Here is a 24,968-nt window from a genome sequence, read left to right on the forward strand (position 1 = left end):
GGTGATTATTTCCTTAAAGTATTTTTCAATTTGTAAACTAAAGTTCACATTCCAGTTAACAAATTTAATTTTCATAGCATCCTTTATACTGGCAAAATGATCTTCATGACAAACTGAATCGCATTCATGACTTCAGCTGATACCAATTAGTTTTCTAATACACTACATTACAAGTACCTGGCATAACTTACATTCATTAAGAAAAGGCACGAAAATAATTTACATGAGCATGCCTAATATACTGAAGCAGAATATTGCAAGAGCAATGATTACAGGTAACTAAAATGTGTGAGAAAATTCTTCAAACTAAGACCGAACGAAAAGCTTAAATGAATCTTTACTTGTCACGATTCAGCAGTGTTGTAACTCAGCTACCTCTACTTTCTATAAACTGGCTATGACACTGGCTCTGACTTATAATTGAGTGACCTATTTGTCCCCCATTCCGTCCAGGAGCTTCCACTTTCAGATTGGGTTCAATAAATATAAAAATACAGGGAGTGCAGAATTATTAGGCAAATGAGTATTTTGACCACATCATCCTCTTTATGCATGTTGTCTTACTCCAAGCTGTATAGGCTCGAAATCCTACTACCAATTAAGCATATTAGGTGATGTGCATCTCTGTAATGAGAAGGGGTGTGGTCTAATGACATCAACACCCTATATCAGGTGTGCATAATTATTAGGCAACTTCCTTTCCTTTGGCAAAATGGGTCAAAAGAAGGACTTGACAGGCTCAGAAAAGTCAAAAATAGTGAGATATCTTGCAGAGGGATGCAGCACTCTTAAAATTGCAAAGCTTCTGAAGCGTGATCATCGAACAATCAAGCGTTTCATTCAAAATAGTCAACAGGGTCGCAAGAAGCGTGTGGAAAAACCAAGGCGCAAAATAACTGCCCATGAACTGAGAAAAGTCAAGCGTGCAGCTGCCACGATGCCACTTGCCACCAGTTTGGCCATATTTCAGAGCTGCAACATCACTGGAGTGCCCAAAAGCACAAGGTGTGCAATACTCAGAGACATGGCCAAGGTAAGAAAGGCTGAAAGACGACCACCACTGAACAAGACACACAAGCTGAAACGTCAAGACTGGGCCAAGAAATATCTCAAGACTGATTTTTCTAAGGTTTTATGGACTGATGAAATGAGAGTGAGTCTTGATGGGCCAGATGGATGGGCCCGTGGCTGGATTGGTAAAGGGCAGAGAGCTCCAGTCCGACTCAGACGCCAGCAAGGTGGAGGTGGAGTACTGGTTTGGGCTGGTATCATCAAAGATGAGCTTGTGGGGCCTTTTCGGGTTGAGGATGGAGTCAAGCTCAACTCCCAGTCCTACTGCCAGTTCCTGGAAGACACCTTCTTCAAGCAGTGGTACAGGAAGAAGTCTGCATCCTTCAAGAAAAACATGATTTTCAGCAGGACAATGCTCCATCACACGCGTCCAAGTACTCCACAGCGTGGCTGGCAAGAAAGGGTATAAAAGAAGGAAATCTAATGACATGGCCTCCTTGTTCACCTGATCTGAACCCCATTGAGAACCTGTGGTCCATCATCAAATGTGAGATTTACAAGGAGGGAAAACAGTACACCTCTCTGAACAGTGTCTGTGAGGCTGTGGTTGCTGCTGCACGCAATGTTGATGGTGAACAGATCAAAACACTGACAGAATCCATGGATGGCAGGCTTTTGAGTGTCCTTGCAAAGAAAGGTGGCTATATTGGTCACTGATTTGTTTTTGTTTTGTTTTTGAATGTCAGAAATGTATATTTGTGAATGTTGAGATGTTATATTGGTTTCACTGGTAATAATAAATAATTGAAATGGGTATATATTTTTTTTTGTTAAGTTGCCTAATAATTATGCACAGTAATAGTCACCTGCACACACAGATATCCCCCTAACATAGCTAAAACTAAAAACAAACTAAAAACTACTTCCAAAAATATTCAGCTTTGATATTAATGAGTTTTTTGGGTTCATTGAGAACATGGTTGTTGTTCAATAATAAAATTAATCCTCAAAAATACAACTTGCCTAATAATTCTGCACTCCCTGTACACTTGCCTGGGTGGCATGTCAATGACTTCAGAACGTATCTTTAATTATAGCATTATCAATGAAGCAACTTGCACTTATCAGTTGCGCCTTCTCACTACAAAAGCAACACTTTGTGATAAATTACAGTGGGGCTTAAAAAATACAAAATGAGAGGGATTAAATGAGGCAGATATCCAAGAAGGACGGCTGTGAAACTTAGAACAAAGCCTCAAGGAGAACATGGGTGAACGATTCTCACCATGACAAAGGGAATTCTAACATAATGAAATCAAATAGGGAAGTGAATTCCGTCAGAAAATTTGGGGGACTGTGACTCAATACTGATAATGGACGGCTTCCTCCTACACTCTCTTGCCTGCACTTATTTTTTGCCTGGTTAACGTCATTTTTTTTTTAAACGCGTATTTGATACAGCACTTCTAGACCTCAAAGAATGACAGAGCGCTGCATAACAGAGGGTAATGGGATAAGAACTTCCATAACATCTGCTAGAGAAAGACAAATTACTTAATAAATCCTTTTGTGAGGCAAGTACGTGCTTTACCCTTTTGAGGAAGGAATCACTAACACTGTCTTTGAAATAATTACACATTTGTAATCAGGGGACACTAAACATATAAACACAGATATAGAGCAGGAATACAAAAGTAAGGCACATATGCTGTATACATTTGTAATAAGCAACATTTGTAAGAAAGAGGATGGGGTGAGAATGTGATTAGGACATAAGTAACTCAACTGAGCTAAGCATTTCTCATGACCTGTCTAGTAAGGGTGCAACTGACATTTTAGACGTCTGAAGTCTACATTAGGTTTATTGTCATGAACAAAATGAGTGATGTTAGGTGATTGAAAAACTGCAATGGCCAAGCCCTCTTTGGGGTGGAGGGGCATTCAATATCCTAGGAGCATTACAATGAAAGGTACGCTTGTTGGTAGACTTTTCTTTTTTGAAAGAAGATATTTTGAGTAGCTTACATCTGCTTCTCATGCTGCGTTTTTTACCAGACACTTCCAGTTTTGTGTGAGATGGGGAATATTAAGGTATATCATTTTGTATGTCATAGGAGTTACTATCTACACGGTGTGAGTATCAATGGTAAATCACTTTAGTGAGTTAAAACTGGAGAAATTATGCAGAATCATCTCATGTGGGTGATCAGTCCTCTCGGCAGAATGGAGGATTGTTTGGAGGAGTTCAGGCAGGTCTGGCTATCAGAGAGCTTTCGCATCCTAAGCTGGTATCATCAGTGACTCTACAGCAGATTGGAAGTCCTGTTTAGGGATGAAGAGTCTGATGATACAAAGTGGCAAACGCTTAAATGTAGCACACTTAGGGCCTGATTACAACTTTGGAGGAGGTGTTAATCCGTCCCAAATGTGACGGATATACCACCAGTCGTATTACGGATTCCATAGGATATAATGGACTCGTAATACGGCTGGTGGTATATCCGTCACTTTACCGTCACTTTTGGGACGGATTAACACCTCCTCCAAAGTTGTAATCAGGCCCTTAGTGATTTCATTGACATGTAGGTCAAGACGTAAGATTCTATAAAGGGAGACATCCAGGGGTTTTGCTGATTTCACTATCTTGGGCACAATGGGTAGGGTCTGTAGGAACTAATAGACGATTACAAAGAATGAGTGAAAAGGTACATCTAATTGTGGATTTCATGTGCTGGAATTCTGTGTCTATCGTAAAATCTTGTCCTTTCTACCAAGCATTAAAGATACTCAAAAAAGATTGCCACTCGAGGGAAAAAGCACACTAGATAGCAACACTTTAGAAGAGAGCAGCAGCACATGGAGAATGCGGCATTAAATCTAAAAAAAGAAAAAAACTACTCATTATATTTATGTTCGGACAAATCACAAAAGGTAACAAAAGAAAGTAACAGCGTTCCAGATCTCCACCGAACATTACCTAATTTATAGCAATTCACATAACACAGGTTTTCCCAAAAAAGGCAGAAGAACACTTCACAGAAAATACTTTTACTAAAGCAGGAAAACAGGGAGGGTGTAATTAAAACCACAATGTAATGTGAGGAGGAGAAAATACGGAATTGGAGGAGTACAGGAGATCAAAATAATGTTTACATCACATACCTTTGGTTACACCTATAATTTAAGGGATAATGAGATTGTGATTTGCCGACAGTTAAACTATTCGGGTTACATACCAAAGTCAGGATAAGAACCCACGTCTCTGGCATACTAGGCAAACAATTACACCGTACAGTGTTTCCTTCTCCATTCCAAGAACCACTGGAGAGCTTCTAGCCACAAACAAATGTTTTCTGGGTATGCTGATGCTCACAACTATACTAAGAAATCGACAAGTGCTAAAAGGTTTAAATGAAGGCTGTACAGATGAAAATGTTGCCAAGCTGACAGCAAATAAGACATTTACCTCATGGTCATTGGCAGTCTGTTGCATCCCATCTAAAAAACAAAGTCACATACCGATTAGAAGAGTAGTTGATAACCAGTTTCCTCTCATCACACCACATTCCATATTTTGCATAACAGTTCCCCAGACCAGTAAAATGCACATCTTTTAAGCCATAAGTCACGCTCTTATTCCTGTTCAATACAAGATTAAGTCTTGGAGCTCTCTTTCATGATTTTACCAACCTGCGCCCTCGATAGCATGAGGATGGCACAACAGCTGCACCTAGACAACACAAGAATGACACCTTGGCCGCACCTTGTTTGCACCCCTTGCCACAACGCCAGGACGCTAGGACTCCAGGTCTTGTGCATCTGCAATTGTTGACTCAAAGGCACATTGTGACAGAAGGCGTAGTGGATTGAAACATTCTGCAGCCCCTTTTAGCAGGGTAAAACAATAACCAGTAAGCCCCTTATCCAGTGAGACCCTTATCCTGGCACAGGTCTTTCAAGAACTCCTGGACAGAATGCTTGCAAGGTCACACAAGTTCTCAGCAAGCAGCGGCCATCTCGTGTTAGGCCTTTCTTTAAAAGGAGGCCTTACCCATACTCAACCGTCAGTTATTGAGGATCCATGCTAGCGATAGGGCACCGGACGAGCTCTTCTCTCATCTGGTCGCAGCACACATCTTTGGGCCATGTGGGCAGTAGAGTGAGGGTGCTCATGGTCTGGAATGAGTGGTAAGTGTGGCATGTTGATTGCTTTCAGCCGTGTTTTGGAGTAGGGCCCATTGGCCCAACAAAGACAAACTTCAGGAAATGCTAGAGGAACGTGTCTTCATGCTTCTTATTTCTCCTAAGGTGTGGTTTTTATAGCAAAGGCAAATTATGTTGGAGTCACTTCCAGTTTTGCGATAAGTCCAAGAGGTGGGTTTGCAAATCAGTGCCAGCAGCCAAGACTCTGAACCTCAAAGAAAGGACAACTTTTACTTCTGGTGACACTTCCAAAACCAGTGAACAAACTCTTATTCACAGATAGAAACTTTGTGACGAGAGACACTGGTGAGACCTTAGTGTGAAGTGCTCTCAGATGGAGCTATAGCTGATCTAACTTTTATTAAACTACATTTATGGAAGACACTGGTGTGAATCTGAGATCTGATGTCTTAAAATTGTTCCTCTATTATAGCTCAACACACTTCCTAAACGGCGTATCCCAACCCTTCCAGCTTCAGAGAAGTCTTCAACCTTCTTATTATGCTGGTAGGCTTAGAACCCACTTCTCAAAAGGCAGGAACATCTTCTTACTTTGGAGAGCATACAATATTCAGTATGCTAGAGTTTGAGCCATGAGTCTAACCGCATCTCAACGTTTGCAGGTTCTACTCACTGAAGCCCTGTTCCTAATCTGCCCCCATTCATCTTACAGTGGTTTCACATTGTTCATCGCTATCCCCATGTAGGTAGGGGTGGCACCGGTTACCATTCTGCTCCTGCATAAGCAACCTTGGTCTCAATACTCTCCACCGTCACAATATAACAAGTCCCTCCAAACCTGAATAACAAAAAACTCCCACTACTAGTACAAAGATTTAAGACATAAGAAAGTCATGAAGAAGGCTTTTTCTGCCCTAAATACAATGCTAGAAAATGAATTGGATTAAGCCACTGGAATAGGACTCCCCCAACCATTTTAAAATAGAACAATTCCACTGTTGCCATGAAGTGAACTTATTTTTCACCCTATGCTGGAACAAGCATGCCCTTTCTAGCAATAAAGCAAAATCCTCCCTGCCCGTGTAAACATACTTCTCTGTCTCATGACCGCAATTTTGTTGTGAGGTAGTCTGTAATTCCACTGTCACCACCCAAACAATGTAATCACTTAATCAAAAGAAGACAAAGCCAAGGCAGAGGAGCAGTTCAACAGCAGCTGTTTATTCATGTGAGGAGTTTGGAAAGGACTGTTATGATATCAGTATGAATGGAACATCAGTACAATTCTAGACACAGTGTTCTTAAGTGGATGCATAATGCAAAAATACAACCAAGAAAGCAGTAAAATGAAGGTTTAAATAAACCAGGATTTTCAAAGGTCTTAACTTTGTGTATGTAGTACAGCCCCTTTTAATAAATGATAATACAATGAATACCTATGTCCTCAGACTAATAACACGAAGATAAATCAGTGTATGACTACGCCAAATTGGGATCACAGATGATGTGCTCAGATACATAGCATCCTTCCTCATGGGTCACACCCAGAGAGTCCACCTCCCCACTTCACATCACAAGCCAAGCATACTATCTGCGGAATCCCCCAAGGCTCCTCCCTAAACCCAACACTCTTCAACATCTACATGACACAACTCGCAGGCATTGTGAGATCGCACAACATCAACACAATCTCCTACGCCGATGACATGCACCTCGTCCTCTCGCTCTCAACAGACCCCACAAAGACGAAGAACAACTTCCACAACTGTATGAAAAACGTATTGGCCTGGAGGAGGGACATCTGCCTAAAGCTTAACATGGACAAAAAGGAGGTTCTGATCTTCAGCAGACAAACAGCCATACGGAAAAACTCTAGGTGGCCATCAGAGCTCAGACCGACCCCCCCACATTGAAAGTTCACGTCCACAACTACGGCATCATTCTCGATAGTGAACTCTCCATGAAACGCCAGGTCAATGCCATTTCCACAGCCTGCTGCCACACGATTTGCATGCTCCACAAGATTTTTAAATGGTTCCCCATCGACATGAAGAAGAAAATGACACAGGCCCTCATCACCATCCGACAGGACTACGGCAACACACTCTAGGCAGGCACCACAAACTTGTGCAAAGCCTCCAGACGATCCAGAATGCATCTGCCAGATTGATCCTCAACCAGCCCAACAGAACCCACATCACCTGAAGGACCTCCACTGGCTCCCGATCCAGAAGAGATGCCACTTCAAGCTTCTGACCCATGCCTACAAAGCCCTCCTACCTGAACCACGGATTCACTTCCACCAACCGACCAGGAACCTCAGCTCCACACACAAAGCCCTCGCAAAGATACCTTGCATATGCAGCTGCTGTGCTGGAGGATTCTCCTTCTCCCACCTCGCCACCAAAGCCTGGAACGCCCTCCCCCTCTACCTTCGAACCGCACCCTCACTGACCCACTTCAGAAAGGGAATGAAAACCTGGCTTTTCGAATAAACTGCAGCAAGCGCCTGGATACCCTCTTGGGTGACAAGCCATGCTATACAAATACCACCTGACTGACTGATTGAAAATGAATTCTTTGTGAATACAATGAAAGATCAGCATAGTGCTTTTCCATGAATAAGGAAAGGTAAGTGTAGGAGGCTGGTTCAGTTTAGGGTGTACACCCATGGTGTGGCACCCTATACTGAGTCCAGGCAACACTTAGTGATGGTGAATAGGTGTCCAGATAGCAAAAGCTCTCTAGGGGTAGCTGAGGTGAGCAGCTGAAGCTTATCCAGGAGGAATGTAAAGCACTTGCAATAGCACAGTAGTAGGACAGTAACTCACTTACAAGAAAGAACGACATGTGTTGCAAAAATAAAGGTTACTTTATTTCAAAACTACTACTAGACTACCATTGTTATATCTCCCTTTGGAGCTCTATACACACTATATGTACTCAAAAAAACCATCAGAAATAGCGTAAAAATACATAGGGCCCTATTGGAGGGCCAAACCATATACTAAAAAAGTGAGAATATGAAATAGTGACCCCAACTAAGATAAGTGTGGCAAATAGCCAGGGGCTAGAGGCAGATACAAACACCAGAGGTAAGCACAGTAAGTGTCCCCAGCAACCAGGTGCTGGGTAGTTACCCACCCAGTTGTCCCATAGGCTAACACAGGCAGTAGTATTTGGAATTTGTGGGATTAAGGACCATTCCAGTAGATCCCGAGGAAACCAGCACGCAAGAGGAAGATTGGAGAGTGCCCCCACCAAGGATACCCAGAAGACAGAGTACCTACACCAGGGGGCCCGGATGCAGAGGTGAGAAGGGTCTCTCTCTGAAGTCAGTGGATGTCTCTGATTGTCCAGCTACTGTCATAACCAGTGGACCAGGCCGGTGGAACCCAGGAAAGGATTCCGGATGTGAAGGACCTGCAAAGGAAGGGAACAGAGTCCAGCACCCTTGGAGGTGCCCAGGTGGGGCAGATGGCAATGCCCACCCTCCTGAAGGTGAAGTTCCTGCAAGTCGATGGAAGAAGAAGTCCAGCTGTGGGATTCAGGAGCTGCAGAAGATCCCAGGAGTCACCTACGAGGTGTCCCTTGATGGTTGCTGGATTGTGGGAGGGTCAGTGAGCAGCCAGGTCATCAACAAGCACTGGCAAATGCAAGCAGGGGCTGAAGAACTGTTTGCAAAGTTTTGGGTCCAGAGAATCTACCCAGGAGGGGGGAGTCGGGCAGGCCCTCAGCAAGCAGGAAGGCCAGCAGAAGTCGATGGAGCCCCCACGAGTGACCCACAGCCTATGGGCGAGTCTTTCTCGACAAATCAGAGGACCCACCCATGGGGGAGCCCTTAAGTGACCCTAAAAGGGGGTTGGTCAATCTCTGAAGTGATCCACCTATCAGAGGGGGTCAGAGGCATCATGTACCTGGCCTAACCAGTCAGCAGGTCCCAGGGGCCTCTGCCCATCTTGTTTCCAAGATGGCAGAATGAAGTGGCCACCTGGCAGAGCTCTGTGCAACTCCCTAGGGGAGGAGCTGGACAGGGGGGGGTTGTCACTCCCCTGTCATTTGTGTAGTTTCACGCTAGAGCGGTTCCTGAACTGGTGCAAACCAGATTAGGCAAAGAGGGCAGTCTGGTGGTGCTCAGAGGCCACCCCCAGCCCTTAGACATCTAATACACCCGGGGATGTGGTCACACCTCTCCGCTGCAAGAAAACCTTTGTTCTGCTTCCCCGGCCTGAGCCTGGTTCACCAGCAGGAGGACGGAACAGTGTCTGGGGTCAGCAGCAGCATGGGATGGCAGCTAGACCCTGCAAGGCTGCACAGGCAGAACTGGGGAATCCTTTAAGGAACCCCCAGAGTACATGGCACCATGCAGCTAACACTGAATCAGTGTAGTTGCATGATACCAAACATGCCGAGGTTTGGAGAAGCCATTATGCAGTTGGACCACTCATGTTGACCAGTGGCCACTACATACCTTAATATGGCTTCCCTGCACTTACAGAATCCAGGAATTGGCCTGGGGTCTGTGGTGGGTACCCTGCATGCATGTATCAAGCAAACAAATGTAGGGGAGAGAGCACTGGCACTGGGGCCCTGGTTAGCAGGATCCCAGTGCAATGCAGTCCAAAACATACTGACATCATGCAAAAAAAAAAAAAAAAGTGTGGAGTACTACAACCAGAACTCAGCTTTCTAAAGTAGGTATAATAAATATTGTGTTTATTCAGTGATACAGGGTAAGAAAATAGAAGCTGCACCACAAAAACTTCAGGTGTAGTTTTCTTTCTTTTCATTCCCATATTGAACCCGGATTCCCTTCATGTACGAGGAAACAGGTTCAGGCGAGAAGAGAGACCAGCCCTGAAGAATGAAGGGCCTATAAAGGGCTGTCACTTTGGGAAGAAACATGTAGATGGCAGTAGGAGTGTTTCACCACACAAACTCCTTAGGATTTTGTTTTGGTTATACTGTAGGGGCATTTAAGAATAAACTGGACAATGAATTACAATTCCAGATATACACATCTCTTTTTTTTAAACTATTATATGTTCAGTACACAACACTTAACAACAGGGCGGTATATCAGAAATCCATTGACACACTTGTAAGAGGACCACTAACAATACTCATTTGTGGCGAAAGAAAGCCAAATGATCTTTGACCTTGCCGAGAGCTCCCCAGAGAGCCCCCTATGCACTCACAGATAGGTCTCAGCAAGGAGGGAAAGGATAACGAAGCATTTTGCTACAGATATTTGTGAATTTACAAAGCATGAAAACACTCACATAATGGCTGGCTGACACCAGCAATGGAGATGATATAAGCAACTGGAGCATTACGGCAAACTAAAATGAGTTTTCAGCTGTTTACAAGCAATTATTAACTCGTTCTCTGATCTAAGTTAGAAAGAAAGAACAGTCCAGGTCTTAGGTAAAAGGCACAGCCACACATACATGACTCTCTAAATCTGGGCACGGACACGCACCATTACACCGCAAGAACCTTGAAGGAGTACATGCAGAGAACAGTAAAGGCATGCAGTTCACAGTAGGGGGGGGATGGGGGCGAGGTATCATTAAATTTCCTTCTATCTGGTGTCTTTTTATTCTGCTGTTATTCATACTTTGATGGGAAGGCTATATGTGTGACACCATCTAATGAGAATCAAACATCTCCTTCCCTATTCTTTTGTGGTGGAGTAAATGGAGCCATTGTGGACGTTAACAAAGGTTTACAGCCCTACATGACTTTGTGAATGACATCCAAAGCCTAGATATTGAGGTTTGAGTATTTTCAAAAGAAGGTGAGCTCCCACATTTTGGACCACTTGAAGCCTGCCCAACAGGTTTTCCGGTAGTCCAAAACAGAGGGCATTACCATAGTCCAGCCTAGAGGTTATGAAGACCAAATTAACAATTCTTTTCACAGTGGACAGGTAATGTAAGAACTTTTTTAAGGAATGCAGAATATCGAAACAACTGCCGACCACTGACATAATTTGAGGCTTAATGTGAAAACTGTCATAGACTTTGACCCTTAGATTGTCGACTATACCTCCCTGCGGGCCTGGAGGGGGAGCATCTTCGGGCCAAAAGATCTGCCAAAATTCTGGAGGGGTAATGCCAAAATAAAGAATTTCTGTTTTGTCAGCATTGCACTTGAGTTGTGCACGGCCATCCACACAGCAATCAGGCAGGTTTTAATCCGAACTCCTGAAATCTCTTCTCTCTTGACACATGAAAACAGCAGCTGCGTATCATCAGCATACAATACAACTTTTGCCCCAAGGCTTTCAGCTATCTGGGCAAGAGGAGTAAGATAAATGTTGAGCTAAGTTGAACTTAGGGCACAGCCCTGGGGAACTCCCACTGCCAATTCAAGGGGTTTAATGGAGAAAGAAGGAATCCAGACTTTTTGGCTTCTGCCTACCAAAAAATAAGCAGGACAGTCCAAGGCTTGCCCCATTAAACCAATAGACTGGAGACGCATCAGAAGTCTAGAGAAGGGGACCATATCAAAGGCTGCTTGCTGATAGATCATGATCAGCACAGCCTTTCCCTTGGTATCAAGAATACCTTTGATGTATTCGGAGATCTCCATAAGCGCTGTTTCAGTGCTAAAATTGGGTCTAACACTGGACTGGCTAGGATGGAGCAGGTTACTGGATTCCAGATATAGGGGAAGCTGTTGATTCACATGCTTTTCAAGTATCTTGGATAGTGCTGGCAGCAAGACTGGCCAGTAGTTAGACGCAATACGTGGGTCCGCAGATGATTTCTTCACCAGAGGTAAGATCTTCGCTTGCTTCCAGGAACAGGGTACCGTAGCTGTTGCTATCAACGTGCTGAGCACCATGTTCGCCAGAGGGGTGAAGATGGAGGCTCCTAATGCTAACAAGTCAGGAGGGCCGGATCAGATAGGGAACCTGATTTAAAAGTACTCAAGGCTGTCAGAGAACTCTCCAGTCAAATAAGTTCAAAGCTGGCAAAAGTCACATTGGTAGAGGGGACGTACTGGCTTGCAACAAGCTTAATAGATCTTCATCAGGCATGCGCTGGAGGACAAACTGGCTAGGATGTTCAAGATCTTAGTATGGAAATAGATGGCCAACTGTTTGCACCACTCACCACTCCACCAAGGGATGGTGGGACCTCGCACTCGCACCAATTTCTCTGGCTTTGATCCCTGCTCTCTCAATCTTATCTTCTAGTTATTCTTGTTTAGCTGTTACTATTTTAACATGGTATTTCTTAAGAGCAGATTTGTAAGCATCAGGAGTGTTATATTCTTTCTTCCATTGCCTTTCTAGCGCTTAGCAACTTTTTTTGTCTGCCCCGAGGCTGTCAGAAAACCAAGGACTGGAGGGCTTAGTTCTGCTCACTCATTGAAAAATTGCTCAGGTCGGGATCCCATTCCATTGTTTTTTCTTTTTACACATTATGCCACCTCAGCTTAGGCCAAGCCTTGTGCAAATCAGTATTGACCCTGCTACAATAGGAACTGTTCAATAGGGACTGCTAGGACAGTGTTGGACTGCTTCAGTCAACTGCACTAAAGTGAAGAGCCTGGATTAGGCAAATTCGGTCTTGGGTTGCTTGTATTTTGATTCAGAGAAGCCCTGGCTTAGCAAATCGTGCTGGACAGTTTCTATTGGAGCAGTACCAAGGCTAAACTAATCTTGGAAAAAAACGCAGGTGGCTAGAAGTAATGGGTAAGGCATGAGAGGCAAGGGTCAGTAGCCTGCATGGAATTGCCTAGGTTTTATGACACTAAAGAGATAACGCAGTGAAAAATCAGGTCTAAACTGGGGAGCTTGTGAAAAGGTGCCCATTTAAAACATAGCTAGTTGTTTGACCTCTAGAACGTCTAAAAGGGTCAGTGCTTATATGTTCAAGGAAACCTGACTGAGAAGGAAACTGTCTGCTTGGCACTCGTACATCACTTTCATTGAGGGTAACAGCCATAAATTTTATTCAGACTGCATGGCAGCATGCCCTCTCATACTGTTGTCATACTCGTGCTTCATCTCTGAGGAATATCAAAACTCCATTGAGGTGCTTTTTAGAAACTCCTGAACACTTCATGGAACCTGCCCTGTGGAGTTGTCCTGATGAACCTGGCATACCTAAAAGTTACTTCTGTACTTGACAAAGTTTGTAAAGCACTGCACTTTAAAAACAGGTATCCACTGCATACTATAACCTGCTGACTTCATTTCTGTACCACACGCTGGGCATCCTTTATACTGTACTGTATAAATTTCTTGTGCCATTTAATCAACAATAAATTTCCCTTTGTATGGCACTGACAAGTCTAGATGCATAATGTTGTCATTTTTGTTTTTGAATCTGGAAATACATATATGTTAGGTGTCCTCCCACCTGAAGGACAAGTTACTTACCTTCGGTAACTCCTTATCTGGTACAGACAATATCTAGTTGCAGATTTCTTACCTCAGAATTTCTCCCAGGAGTCAGTCTGGAGCCAGAGATTTTTCTCTTGCAGTATTCCTGCGTGTCGTTAGGTGGTACTGATCGGCTCTGCGTCAATATTCAACGCCAGATATGACATCATGGGTCCAATATAGGTGCCAACCCAGCACGCTGATGTCAGTTTCTTTTCACGACTTTCCATGCCAGAAGGGCAGATCCGTGAATAACATTGACCACTGGAGCGTCAACACTAGGGCCCTGAAAGCGGAGTCCCTGCCCCTACAAATCAGTTTGCAGAGCAGGGAGGATGGATGGGTCAATAAGGAATCTGCAACTAGATATTGTCTCTACCAGATGTGGCGTTACCGAAGGTAAGTAACTTGTCCAGCTGACAGAGACATGTAGTTGCAGATTCCTTACCTTATAACAGATACCAAAGCAACACCCTCCCCGGAGGTGGGTATGTGAACTAAGATCACACCATAAAAGTCCTGCAGGACCGAAAAGGCAAAATTACCATCCCAATGGACCTGACTGTCCAGGCAGGTCAGTAAATGTGTGCAGAGATGCCCATGTTGATGCCTAATAGATGTCCAGGACTGGAACTCAGTGTGCTAATGCAGTGATTGAAGCTTTAGCTCTGGTAGAATGAGCATGCAAACGCTCCAGGGGTCGCTTCTTAATCAATGCATAGCACATTTTAAAGCATAGAATGACCCACCTGGAGATGGTTCTCATCTGCACTGCCCGACCTTTCTTCGCACCCCCATAACCAACAAAGAGCTGATCATCCACCGGAACTCTTTGGTAGGATAAAAGTAGAACGCCAATGCTCTTTTTGGGTCCAGGGGGTGGAGTCTCTCCTTTTCCTTAAAAGGATGTGAGGTTATATAAAAAGTAGGCAAGGTGATGGATTTGCCTTCATGGAAGGGCGTGACCACTTTTTGCAGAAAAGAGGCCCGAGTACGAAGCACCACTTTGTCAGGATAGATGGAAAGGTAGGGTAGCTTAGATGACTATGCCTGATCACATCATCTTCAGTCACTCTGGTGAAGCTCGTCTTTAGGGAGAAAGATTGGGCAACTTTGATCCACCAAGTAACTGCAGGCTCACTTGCAAAGAGCTTTCTAGAAGTGAATTTTGTCCCTCGATTCGAGCCATACATGGATGAGAGTGATCCACCTGTTACCAAGGCTCTATATATAAGATTCAGGCTGGGTACCCTTCTGCTGGTGGTGCCCTTTACTTCTAAATGGACAGGCACTGAAAAAAGGAATAATCTGTGCCCAGCATGTGCCCAGCATGTACCATGCAGGCTAATCAGTTGAGCAGTTCGTTTTTGTTTGCCCCAAATACGCCAGACAACGCAAACGCTGGATTGCCCCATTGTGTCAAGCCCTGGGCATGCTACAACTATGGGTCGCTTTGAGAATTTGTCGGCTTGACACCACACTTCATATTGTATTCTCAGTCGCAAAATACTTAGGAAGTGCATGGCATATTCAATTGAGAACTTTACCACTTCAAACTGTATGAATTGAGATCTCATGCTTCGAGTCTCCTTGTCCCAAGGGAACAACTTTAGGAGGATAAAATACATGGTTCACTGGAAAGCTTTGTATATTTTATTCTTTTTAAATACATTGGGATAAACTCTGTTAAGCACTGTACTGTGATACGTCATTTTTAATTAAAGCTTTTAATTGTTGTATTACATTGCTCCTTGGGAAATTGTAAGCATTGTTTTTTCTTCTTCACAGCAGAGACCTATCTGATTGTGGAACAGATTTTATTCTGAGCATTATCATGTTTTGGGCCAAAATGTTTATTATATTCTAGGTCTTTTACTTGTGCTTTCATGGTCTTTGATCGAAATAAAGTACTGAAATGAAATGAAATGAGACAATGCCTGGAGCTCACTCACCCTGCAGGCAGATGTGATGGGCACAAGGAAGGCCGTTTTCAAAGTGAGGAGTTTGAGAGGACAATTGTGAAAAGGCTCACAAAGAGCGCACATCAGAAAAGTGAAAACCAACTTCATGTCCCACTGGGGCATAATGAATAGGGATGGAGGAAATATGACTAAGGCATTTAAGGAATCTATTTATAATAGGAGATTTAAATAGAGAAGGATGATCAGGCAACTGTAAGAAAGCAGACATTGCAGGCAAATAAATGCTGAAAGAGACCTTGAGTCACCTCCGGATGGAGATGCCATTTGTGATTGATTAAGCATTGTCGGCTGAGTTTGTCCACTCTGACGTTCAGAGAGCCTGCCAGATGTTGAACCACCAGGGAAATGCGCTGTTGTTCCAGCCACATCCAGAGGCATAGAGATTCTTGACAAAGGGACCACGACCCCACATCTCCCTTCTTGTTACAGTAATACATGGTAGTGGTGTTGTCTGTGAACACCTGCACTACCTTCCCTTTGATAGAGGGAAGAAATGCTCTGAATGCTAGTCTGATCACCCAGAGCTCCAACAGGTTGATGTGGAGCCCAGATGCCTCTCTCAGGTGACCACAGGAGTGATGTATCTGTCACTATGGTCAGATCTGGTTGGGGAAGGGAGAGGGATCTGCTGCTGACCTAATTGCGGATGGTTAGCCACCACTGCAGATCTTGCGCAGTTCCATCGAGATCTGGTCAATGCTGGAGAGATTCCCCTGATGTTGCGCCCACTGGAACTTCAGGTCCCACTGCAGGGCCCGCATATGCCATCTAGTATATGTCATTAGCAGGATGCAGGAGACCACGAGGCCCAGCAGCCTCACCGAAATCCAGGACAAAGACTGAAACATCAGTATCATAGCATGAATATCCTGGACTCGCCGCTCTGGAGGATAAGCCCTAGACTGCACTGTGTCCAGAACAGCTCAGATGAAAGGGGGCATCCAAAAGGGAATCAGGTGTGACTTCGGAAAGGTTTATAGTGAACCCCAGTGAATGCAGAGGTCTGCCGTAGTCTGGAGGTGGGAGCCTGGGGTGAACCCACCTTCATCAGCCAGTCGTCGAGATAAGGAAAGGCGGAAAACCCTGGCCTGCGCAGATGAGCTACGACCATTATCTTGGGGGAACACCTAAGGGGCAGTGGTAAGACCAAAGAGGAGTACAGTGAACTGAAAGTGTTTCATGGCCAACGGTGAACCGCAAGTAACATCTGTGGGCAGGCAGGACAGAAATGTGGAAGTAAGAGTCCTGCAAGTCCAGCACTACCAATCCAGTCTCCTGGCTCCAGGGCAGATAGAAACTGAGCCAAACCGAACTTTAGAACTTCTCCTTGAGGAAGAGATTGAGGGACTGAAGATCTAGGATATGGCGGAGGCCCTTGTCCTTTAGGGAACCAGTACGTAGCAAGAATAACAACCACGACCCACTTCTGGTACTTCCGTGGCCAAAAGAGCCATAACCTCCTTGCGGAGAAATGCCAAGTGATCCTCTGTCATCTGATCGTAGGATGGTGGCATGGATGGAGGGGATGTCTTGAAGGGGAGGGAGTAGCCCCTTCTGATTATCTGCAAAACCTATCTGTCTGACGTGATGGATTGCCCGCGGACAGGTGATAGCAAATCCTGCCTCCGACTGGTCCACGGTGGGGAGAAATGCCAAGTGATCTTCTGTCATCCAATTGTAGGATGGTGGCATGGATGGAGGGTATGACACGAAGGGGAGGGAGTAGCCCCTTCTGATTATCTGCAAAAACCCATCTGTCTGACGTGATGGATTGCCAAAGGAGCAGGTGATGGCAAATCCTGCCTACGACTGGTCCTTGGGGGGTGGGGGGGGAGTCAGAATAGATAGGTTTGGCGGCAGTGGCAGGGGGAGTGGGATGGAGGACTAACCAGATTGCTGGCTCCCTGATCCACCAGGGGGTGAACAGCAGCCGCAAGGCCCAAGGACCTGGCCGTACCACAAGAATTCTTGAGGTGCTCGAGCACACAGTCTTCTTTTTCAACGAATAGATGGGTGCCAAGAAAGGGCATATTCATAAGGTCAGATTGGACATTCCTCCAAAAAGCCAGATGTCCTCATCCAGGCCTGGCGCCTCCAGGCCACAGTTGATGCAATTGCTCTGCCCAGTGAGTCGGTGGTGTCCAGCCCATATCGGATCGTGAACTTTGCTGCGCCTCTCCCGTCAGAATGCTTGAGAGAGTACAGCTCAGGTCTCCTATGGCAGCAATTGTGCAACAGTATCCCAGAGTATGTGGGAGTAACTGCCCAAAAGGCATGCAGTGTTCACAGACCACATTGCTAGGCTGGCAGAAGAAAACCCCTTCTTCCCAAGCTGGTCCAGCCTCTTAGATTCCCCATTGGGTGGGGGGGGGCGGAAAGGAACACACCCTGGGATGTAGATGCTTCGATAACCAACCTCTCCGGGGTGGGATGTTGCATCAGGAACGCTGGGTCAGTTGGAGCAGGCCTAAGGCAACAGGCAATAGTCCGGTTCAGCCCCTGTGCTGGGTTTGGACCAGGCACCCAGCAGGACATCGGTAAGGGCTATTTAAAGAACAATAGATGTTCAGAGGATGAAGCCCCAGGCTGAAATACCTCTGTCAGGAGATTAGTCCTGACTGCTTCCGAAGGCAACTCGAGGCCCAGTACCTCGGCCACTCTCCGCACCACCACTGAGTAGGACGCTCCTGCCTCCATAGCCACGATTGGGGAGAAAGCATGCCAGTGTCTGGGGAAGTATCTAGACCACTGGCTTCACTCAGGTCCATACGCCAGTCCATAGGATCTTGGAGCTGGTGTTCTAAAAGGTCTGGCGACCTCTCCCTTTCCTCACCGTACCCCAACTCATAAGAATAAGGTTCAGGATCTGACATAGGGGGAAACATCAGAATCAACGATCTGGCTCAGTGTCAGAGTCGGCAAAGAGGATGGGGTCGGCGCCGTCCAGGGGCACAGGCGGTGCCAGAAGCATCAGAACCTGCATCCGGGAATGTCAAGGTGGTTCAACTGACACCAGTTCAGATCCAGGAACTGAGCCATGGGTGCCCCCCAGCGCGAGGCCAAAGCCATAGGCATGGAAACTGAGGGTGCCCCTTGAGACCCCACAGGGCCCAAAGGTGCTACAGTGGGAGTGGGACTGCCCAGAAATGAGGAACATGGCCTCATAAAACACTCTGAATTGGGCAGGGGTCGCTCCAGCTCCCTGAAATTCAGGGAGGTGCAGAGCCGACCCAAGGCGCAGGCTCTGCAGACTGAGGCCTAATGCCATGATGCTCCCTTTCCCTCATCGGCCAACGGACAGGGTGAAGTCGAAGAAAGCTTGTTCTTCTTCAACTTCTTCTTGTGCCTCGACTTACCCGATCGACCTGAGGACTTGGAGTAGGACACTGGCGAGGGAGGGCCCGCAACCCATCCTAGGACCTTTCTCTTGACAGAGATTGGGACTTACGAAGAGCCGAGCACCAGGCTGCCAGGAGCTTTAGGAACCGCTCCCTCAAAGCTTTTGGATTCATGGACTGGCAACTCAGAGCATGATCCAGATACCAAAAGGACACAAGGAGCGGATCCATCAAAGACATCACCCGATGGCAGGATCCACAGAGCTGGAACCAGGATGAAGGCATCCTCGATGCACCAGAAGTGTAGACACTCAAAATTCTTCGACAAAAAGTAAAAAAAAAAAAAAAAAAAGACCAGTCACAATGTGACTGAGGTGTAGCTCTTTCTGCGCATCTACACTGGCTGCCGCAGAAAAAAAAGAACTGACGTCAGCACAATGGGGTGGCACTGACGATGAACGTGGAGCCGATCGACAGCACCCAATGGCGTGCAGGGGTACTGCTCCAGAAAAATCTCCACATACAGACTGACACCTGGGGGAAATTCTAAGGTAAGGAATTTGCAACTAGAAGTCTCTATCAGATATGTTAATTAGAAAGTGTGCATTTCATTCACCCTTGGACACGGTTTGCAATATTCAACACTGCCATAGTTTCGCTTTCATTAAAGCCCTTCAGCTAAATTTAACTTTGTTAGGTGATGCTGATTTTGAATGCTGCTGAATAATTCAAAAGCTAATCCAACCAAGTACCCGATTCAGCTAGGGAGTAAGCTCATTTACAATGTTACTTTTTATTTTGATCAGTGTGTTGCTAAATAAAGATTGAAAAGGGAAATAAAATATGCAAACACCACATCTAACACAATTCTACAGGGCCTTACTAAAGACAGATACAGGTGAAATGCTTTATGCTGCCAAAATCCGTGAAAGGTCTTGTGCTGCTGTGTCCAAATGCTAACGCAATCTGTGTATAATTTACAATACCCTATATCTGAGATTATCTGTCACACTGAGGAGGAAAACCGTCGTCCTTTTCCTAGACTGTGATGCTGAAAATGGGACTAGAGCATTTGGTTGTATTAAGCACTACTTCTGGTGAAGTGACCTGTAGCTATTATTTTGCATTAGCCTATAAGAATATATGCACTGTACTTGTAACTGATGCCATGAGGGTGTATGTGAATCTCTGCATGGTTATGGAGCCTGTAGTTGGGGGATGGGGAAGCAGAACCTGGATTGACTATGTTTTCCTTGCTGTGCTAACTAGGTCTCAAACAGGTTCTGCATGACCTCTTGTAAAGTCTGGGCACTCTGGTGTTAGTTTTGTATGTTCATCTATAAAATAGGCAGCCAACATTTATGTGAAAACTGTATTGGCTCATTTGTAGTTGTTTTCAAGTTCAATGGAGCCTTGCCCTAGCATTATACTTCGGATCAGAGTTAAGAGGCTCAAACTGAGCAGTGTCTCTTTCAGATCCTGAACAAAAGGGACAAAAATTAACAGTGGAACTCTCATCAACTTCACACTGTTACTCTTCGAAAAGCAGACCGAGGCACTATTAGCCCTGCTACACTTATAATTGGGTTCCAAATCTTGAAAGTCAATATTACATACTTTAGCACTAGTGTGGAGCATGAATGGGGAAGGGTAGGGATGTATGCCTGGTACAAGACAATGCTGTTCAGTGTAAATACAACTTGTCAAATCCTCACAAAGGGCTTGGCTCCCATTGCAGCTTTTTCAGACCGGAGAAAGTACACTGCTATACACACTATGATGAGTATGTCATTCAAGCAGCATCCAGGGACGATGCGAACACTGTTCTGACTTCTGATAAGGGAACGACCTCTAGAAAGCAGTTTTCTTAGTCAGCTATAAAAAAAACCCTATCTGTTTCTTCCTAAAGGATTGAATACAAAAGGGCAATTTTGAGCTCTAGGCTGGAAAGGGCCCTATACATTCTAGAGATGGTTAAGGCCACCAAACAAGTATTGCTTCACTTTGTGACCAATGAGGTAGTGAAATCTGGTGTTTTCCGAGAGTTTTGGGTTTGCAGCGTCCTGCATCAAAGTTGTGTCCTATGTTAAGCCACACATGCACATTGTGTAATTGTGCTAGGTAGGGCAGTGCATTCAACTCAAAGATCATTCCCTACTCATCAAGGTACCCACATCTTTGGTTCTATACCTGAATTGAGGTAAGCACACTCCAAACCTCCTAATGGGAAGACACTTCCATTTGCCAGTTCACAGCTCACAAACAAGACTACTAAGATAGAGGTTTGCAACACGTGGGGACACCTCCATTGAACCTTGTGAGACAATGCTTAAAACATTTTGTCACCAAGGCCACTTGAAGTTGAAAGCCTTTCTTTCGGTGTTGATTCCAGGGTGATGATGGTCAACGCCACAGGCCTGTTATCATATTGAAGTCAGGGGGCACCCACTCCCCCCAGTCCTGATGAATGGCTTCATCTCTTTGGGAATGGGTCTACAAAAAGTCTTGTTCATGCTCGTCTCCCTCATTGCAAAGTTCAAAAACATCAGCAGGCACAGCCTGAACAGGTATGTACTTATCATCCAAGTGAGAGGTTCTTCAAGTAGTCCCCAGACCCATTTTGAGTCTTGATGTTTGCATTCTATAGAAAACATTCCAACTAACCAGAACACAGAGTGTAAAAGACTGAGCCATTGGACAGTGACACAACTGAGTCCATACACACTTATGCCCTAGCACCCTCTACTGACCCAATGCCTGACATTCACATTCTTCAAAAGAACAGACAGCTGTTTGTGTGCAGTGATACTGCTTTCTCAAGCCTGGATTTATCCATTCTGGTATCCAAGCCTACTCACAAAAAAAGCCATGCCCACCGCCCCCAGATGAAAGATCTAATGTTCATAGGTGTAGGGAAGAGACGACAGTCTGTCACCCTTCCATAACATCACTCAGCTGCAGCATATGATTCCAGAGGAGTTAAGCTTTCAATACCTAGGCTTTTCCTCAAGAAACTTGGAGGTCCCGCCGACCACCAGGAAATGCCCCAGTAAAAACCAGTAGGCAATTGAGTTGCCCAGGGTCTCGCACTGGACTTTCATGTAAAACCATGTACCTACTCACAGATTTAATAAAACCGTGTTTACCTTACTTGGCCAAAAGTACTGAACAAGTATCGCGCAGCCATATGGGCTTACCAAACATGCCAGGTGAATCATTCTCATGTTCAGCAAGGCCAAATAATTTGCGGATATGGACTGTCTCCCATACAGCACCCCATGTCTCTTGGGTCTTTACCACCTGACAGATGCAATGGCATTTGCGCCAATGGCATGCTGTACGTTAATGCTACATTTAAGGAAAACTGCTTTTTTTTTTTTAAACATCTGTAACATTTGCCAGGTGCATAACTGGGCTTCAATTTCACCAGACCAAGGTGGTTCTCTGTACCCATTCCTGCTACATTCTAAGAATATTGTGGATGTCCCATCATAATCAGAAAGATCATTCTCCTGAGCCTCTGTTGACATTGTTAGGCCTATTCAGCTGAAACTCTCAAACAGGACATAAACTGTGCTCTGTTCTTTTATTCGGATCAAACTAAGGATTTGCTTGCCTCAGACAAGCTTTTTATGAACTTTGGGCTTAATGCTGCTGGCCAGGGAGATGTGTCCACAACAAAGGGATTTTCTAGCCTCAGCTGCAGGCGGGGGAGCAGATTCTTATTCCTCCTTGAGGGTCTCTTCTAGTGCTGCTGAAGGTTCCAACTGGGATCTTGGGTCTAAATGACTCCTGAGGCTTGTAAGACTGGAAGAACTTCACCAGCAGGAAAAGACAAGAAAGTCTGTCCAGTATTGTCTGCAAGGCACTCTTTTAATGCTGGCGGACCTAATTTGCGTAGACTTGACCAAGTTCTCTTCATTGAACGAATCTTCTGGTGTTAAGTCAGAAGATTTGAGCTGTGATGACTACTGCATTAAAAGAATGGTAGACCTGGCGTCTGTACCAATATGGTCCCTGTAAATCAATAGTATCTGATTCACTGATTCCTTGCACAAACTCCTCCTGGACGTAGCACAGGAGTAAGAAAGAATAGCACTGAAACTTGTGCCAGTGATCGAGAACAAAGGTGTTCATGATGAGACTGGCCAGAGGGAAGGACTAGCAAGCTAGAAGATCTTTATTTCCATGCATCTTTAGTTTGCCTTCTGATCTATTTGGAAGAGTGTCTGTTTACCTTTAGGAGATGCAGATATCACCATCCGAGACTGAGTGGAGGGATTCCCTGGACATCCCTGGTGGTACTATGTGTTTTTTATGTCACTGAACACCATTTTTCATGCTGATGATGTTATGCCAGCCAGACTCTCTTCTCCAAACTCAGCTATGATACCTTTGGCCCCTCCAGCTTTGTAACAAACTAATCTTCAAAGCAAGGCTTCTTTGCAATGTCTCAATTCACTATTCCTGAAAAAAGACTTTCTTCAGAATACGTCAACTAGGAACCTCATTGAGTCATCTACCACCCTCTACAACATGACCTTGAAAACTTCAAACTTCTCAGACATTATAAATATAGCTATGCTGGTGGAAGGTCTGTACCACTTTGCGAGCTGGGGAAAGTTTTGTCCATGACTGTGTTTAGGAGTGACCCTAGGAAAGGGTTAGATTTGCGGTAGCTCCAAGAATTATTTGGTGTCGTTCACTGTGAACCCTAGGTTGAACAGGAGGGAAATTGCGGACTGGGTGTGGACTAGGCATCCCTGTGTGCTTGTGCTCTTGATTAGCTAGTCATCTAGGTAAGGGGAGACATGAGTTCCTCCACCGCTAAACACTTGATGATGACCCTGTGCTTACTTAAAAATTTACTTCAAGGCTGAGAACTACTCTGAAGGTATTTGCGAGGTACTGTAGCTCACAAGCAACTGGTTTATTTCTTTCTTCCAAATATATCCGAAATAAGATCTTACAACGTCAAGATAATGTGGCATGCTAAAAACATGTTAAGATCTGAAAACTAGGCTATCTGACTGCAGAACTGCTTGTCTGCAGTTGAAAACTGGATAGCTCAAAAGCCTGTCTGAAATTCATTACAATAAAACATAGGTATATTTTCACTTTTCAGGTCAGGGTAAACTTTCAATTCATTCCTGCTTTCTGTCTTTATAAAAAAAGAACAGCCCTTTTTTGTTAACTCTGTTAATTTCTTGGCGCTCTTACTCAACTTCAATTTGACTACGCAGGCACAAATTGGCAAAAGAGCCTAGCCTGCTCAATTTCAGCTCTCTTAAGTGTAAAACCACATCATGGCTAGCCTGTTTCTGGAAATGCAATGCTGATAGGATTTGCTTGCTTTCGTCTTCGAGCCGTACTATACCCAGCCATTAAGTTAATCACTGGCTTCATATCATGCTGGTACTGCACTGGCTGCCCATTGAGGCACACACAAGAGTTCTAGATCGCATGCCTTCATACAATGCTTACAACTGACGGAGCCACCCTATCTAGACTCTATGCTGCAGACTTCTAAGTGTTGGCAATACTCAAAGTAAATCCACTTCCCATCTCAATATTACCTTACCAAAGAAAGCACACCCATCCAATAAAGACTTCTCTACCAGTCTCCTTTTATGGTCCTATGGCCAGGGCTGGTCCTGGTGGGGTGGGAGATTTAACCAAAAAATCATAAATACCTTAATTTTCCACCAAGGGGGTTAGTGTTGCAATGGACAACTCATTTAAAGCCCTGGCCATGACAACATAATATCTGGTTAGACACAGGTCGCTGAAGTAAGTACTTCCAGTCTCCTGACTGAGGTACGAGTCAGCATCCAGATCTTCCAGATGGGCCATCACGAAGGGATTAGGTTTTGTAGGTGGCTCCACAGGCCAGATGATCACGACTGAAGGACCAGTAGGTGTGGTCTGTGAAAAAAATCATAGCCAATACTACAGAGCTGAATGTGCTGGCTAAGTAAAGGGTACTAGCACTGTCGGCTGAATTCTTGGCCTTGGGAGCAGCACCAAAGACTGTGGGAATTGCATAGAAAAAAAACCTATAATGCATGCTCA

The 24,968-nt window shown here is 44.9% G+C and overlaps 1 protein-coding gene across 3 annotated transcripts in view; it reads right to left on the reverse strand.

Annotated features, from left to right (window-relative positions):
* Positions 1-24,968, reverse strand: part of HMG20A (high mobility group 20A) — a 216,973-nt gene that overhangs the window by 25,759 nt on the left and 166,246 nt on the right. For all 3 annotated transcript variants that reach the window (XM_069222199.1, XM_069222200.1, XM_069222201.1), the window contains one exon: positions 4,478-4,509. In XM_069222199.1, coding sequence (XP_069078300.1) covers positions 4,478-4,509 — 32 coding nt within the window. The remainder of the gene's footprint in view (positions 1-4,477; positions 4,510-24,968) is intronic.

Source organism: Pleurodeles waltl, chromosome 3_1 (genome assembly GCF_031143425.1).
Source record: "Pleurodeles waltl isolate 20211129_DDA chromosome 3_1, aPleWal1.hap1.20221129, whole genome shotgun sequence".
Taxonomy (NCBI): Eukaryota; Metazoa; Chordata; class Amphibia; order Caudata; family Salamandridae; genus Pleurodeles; species Pleurodeles waltl.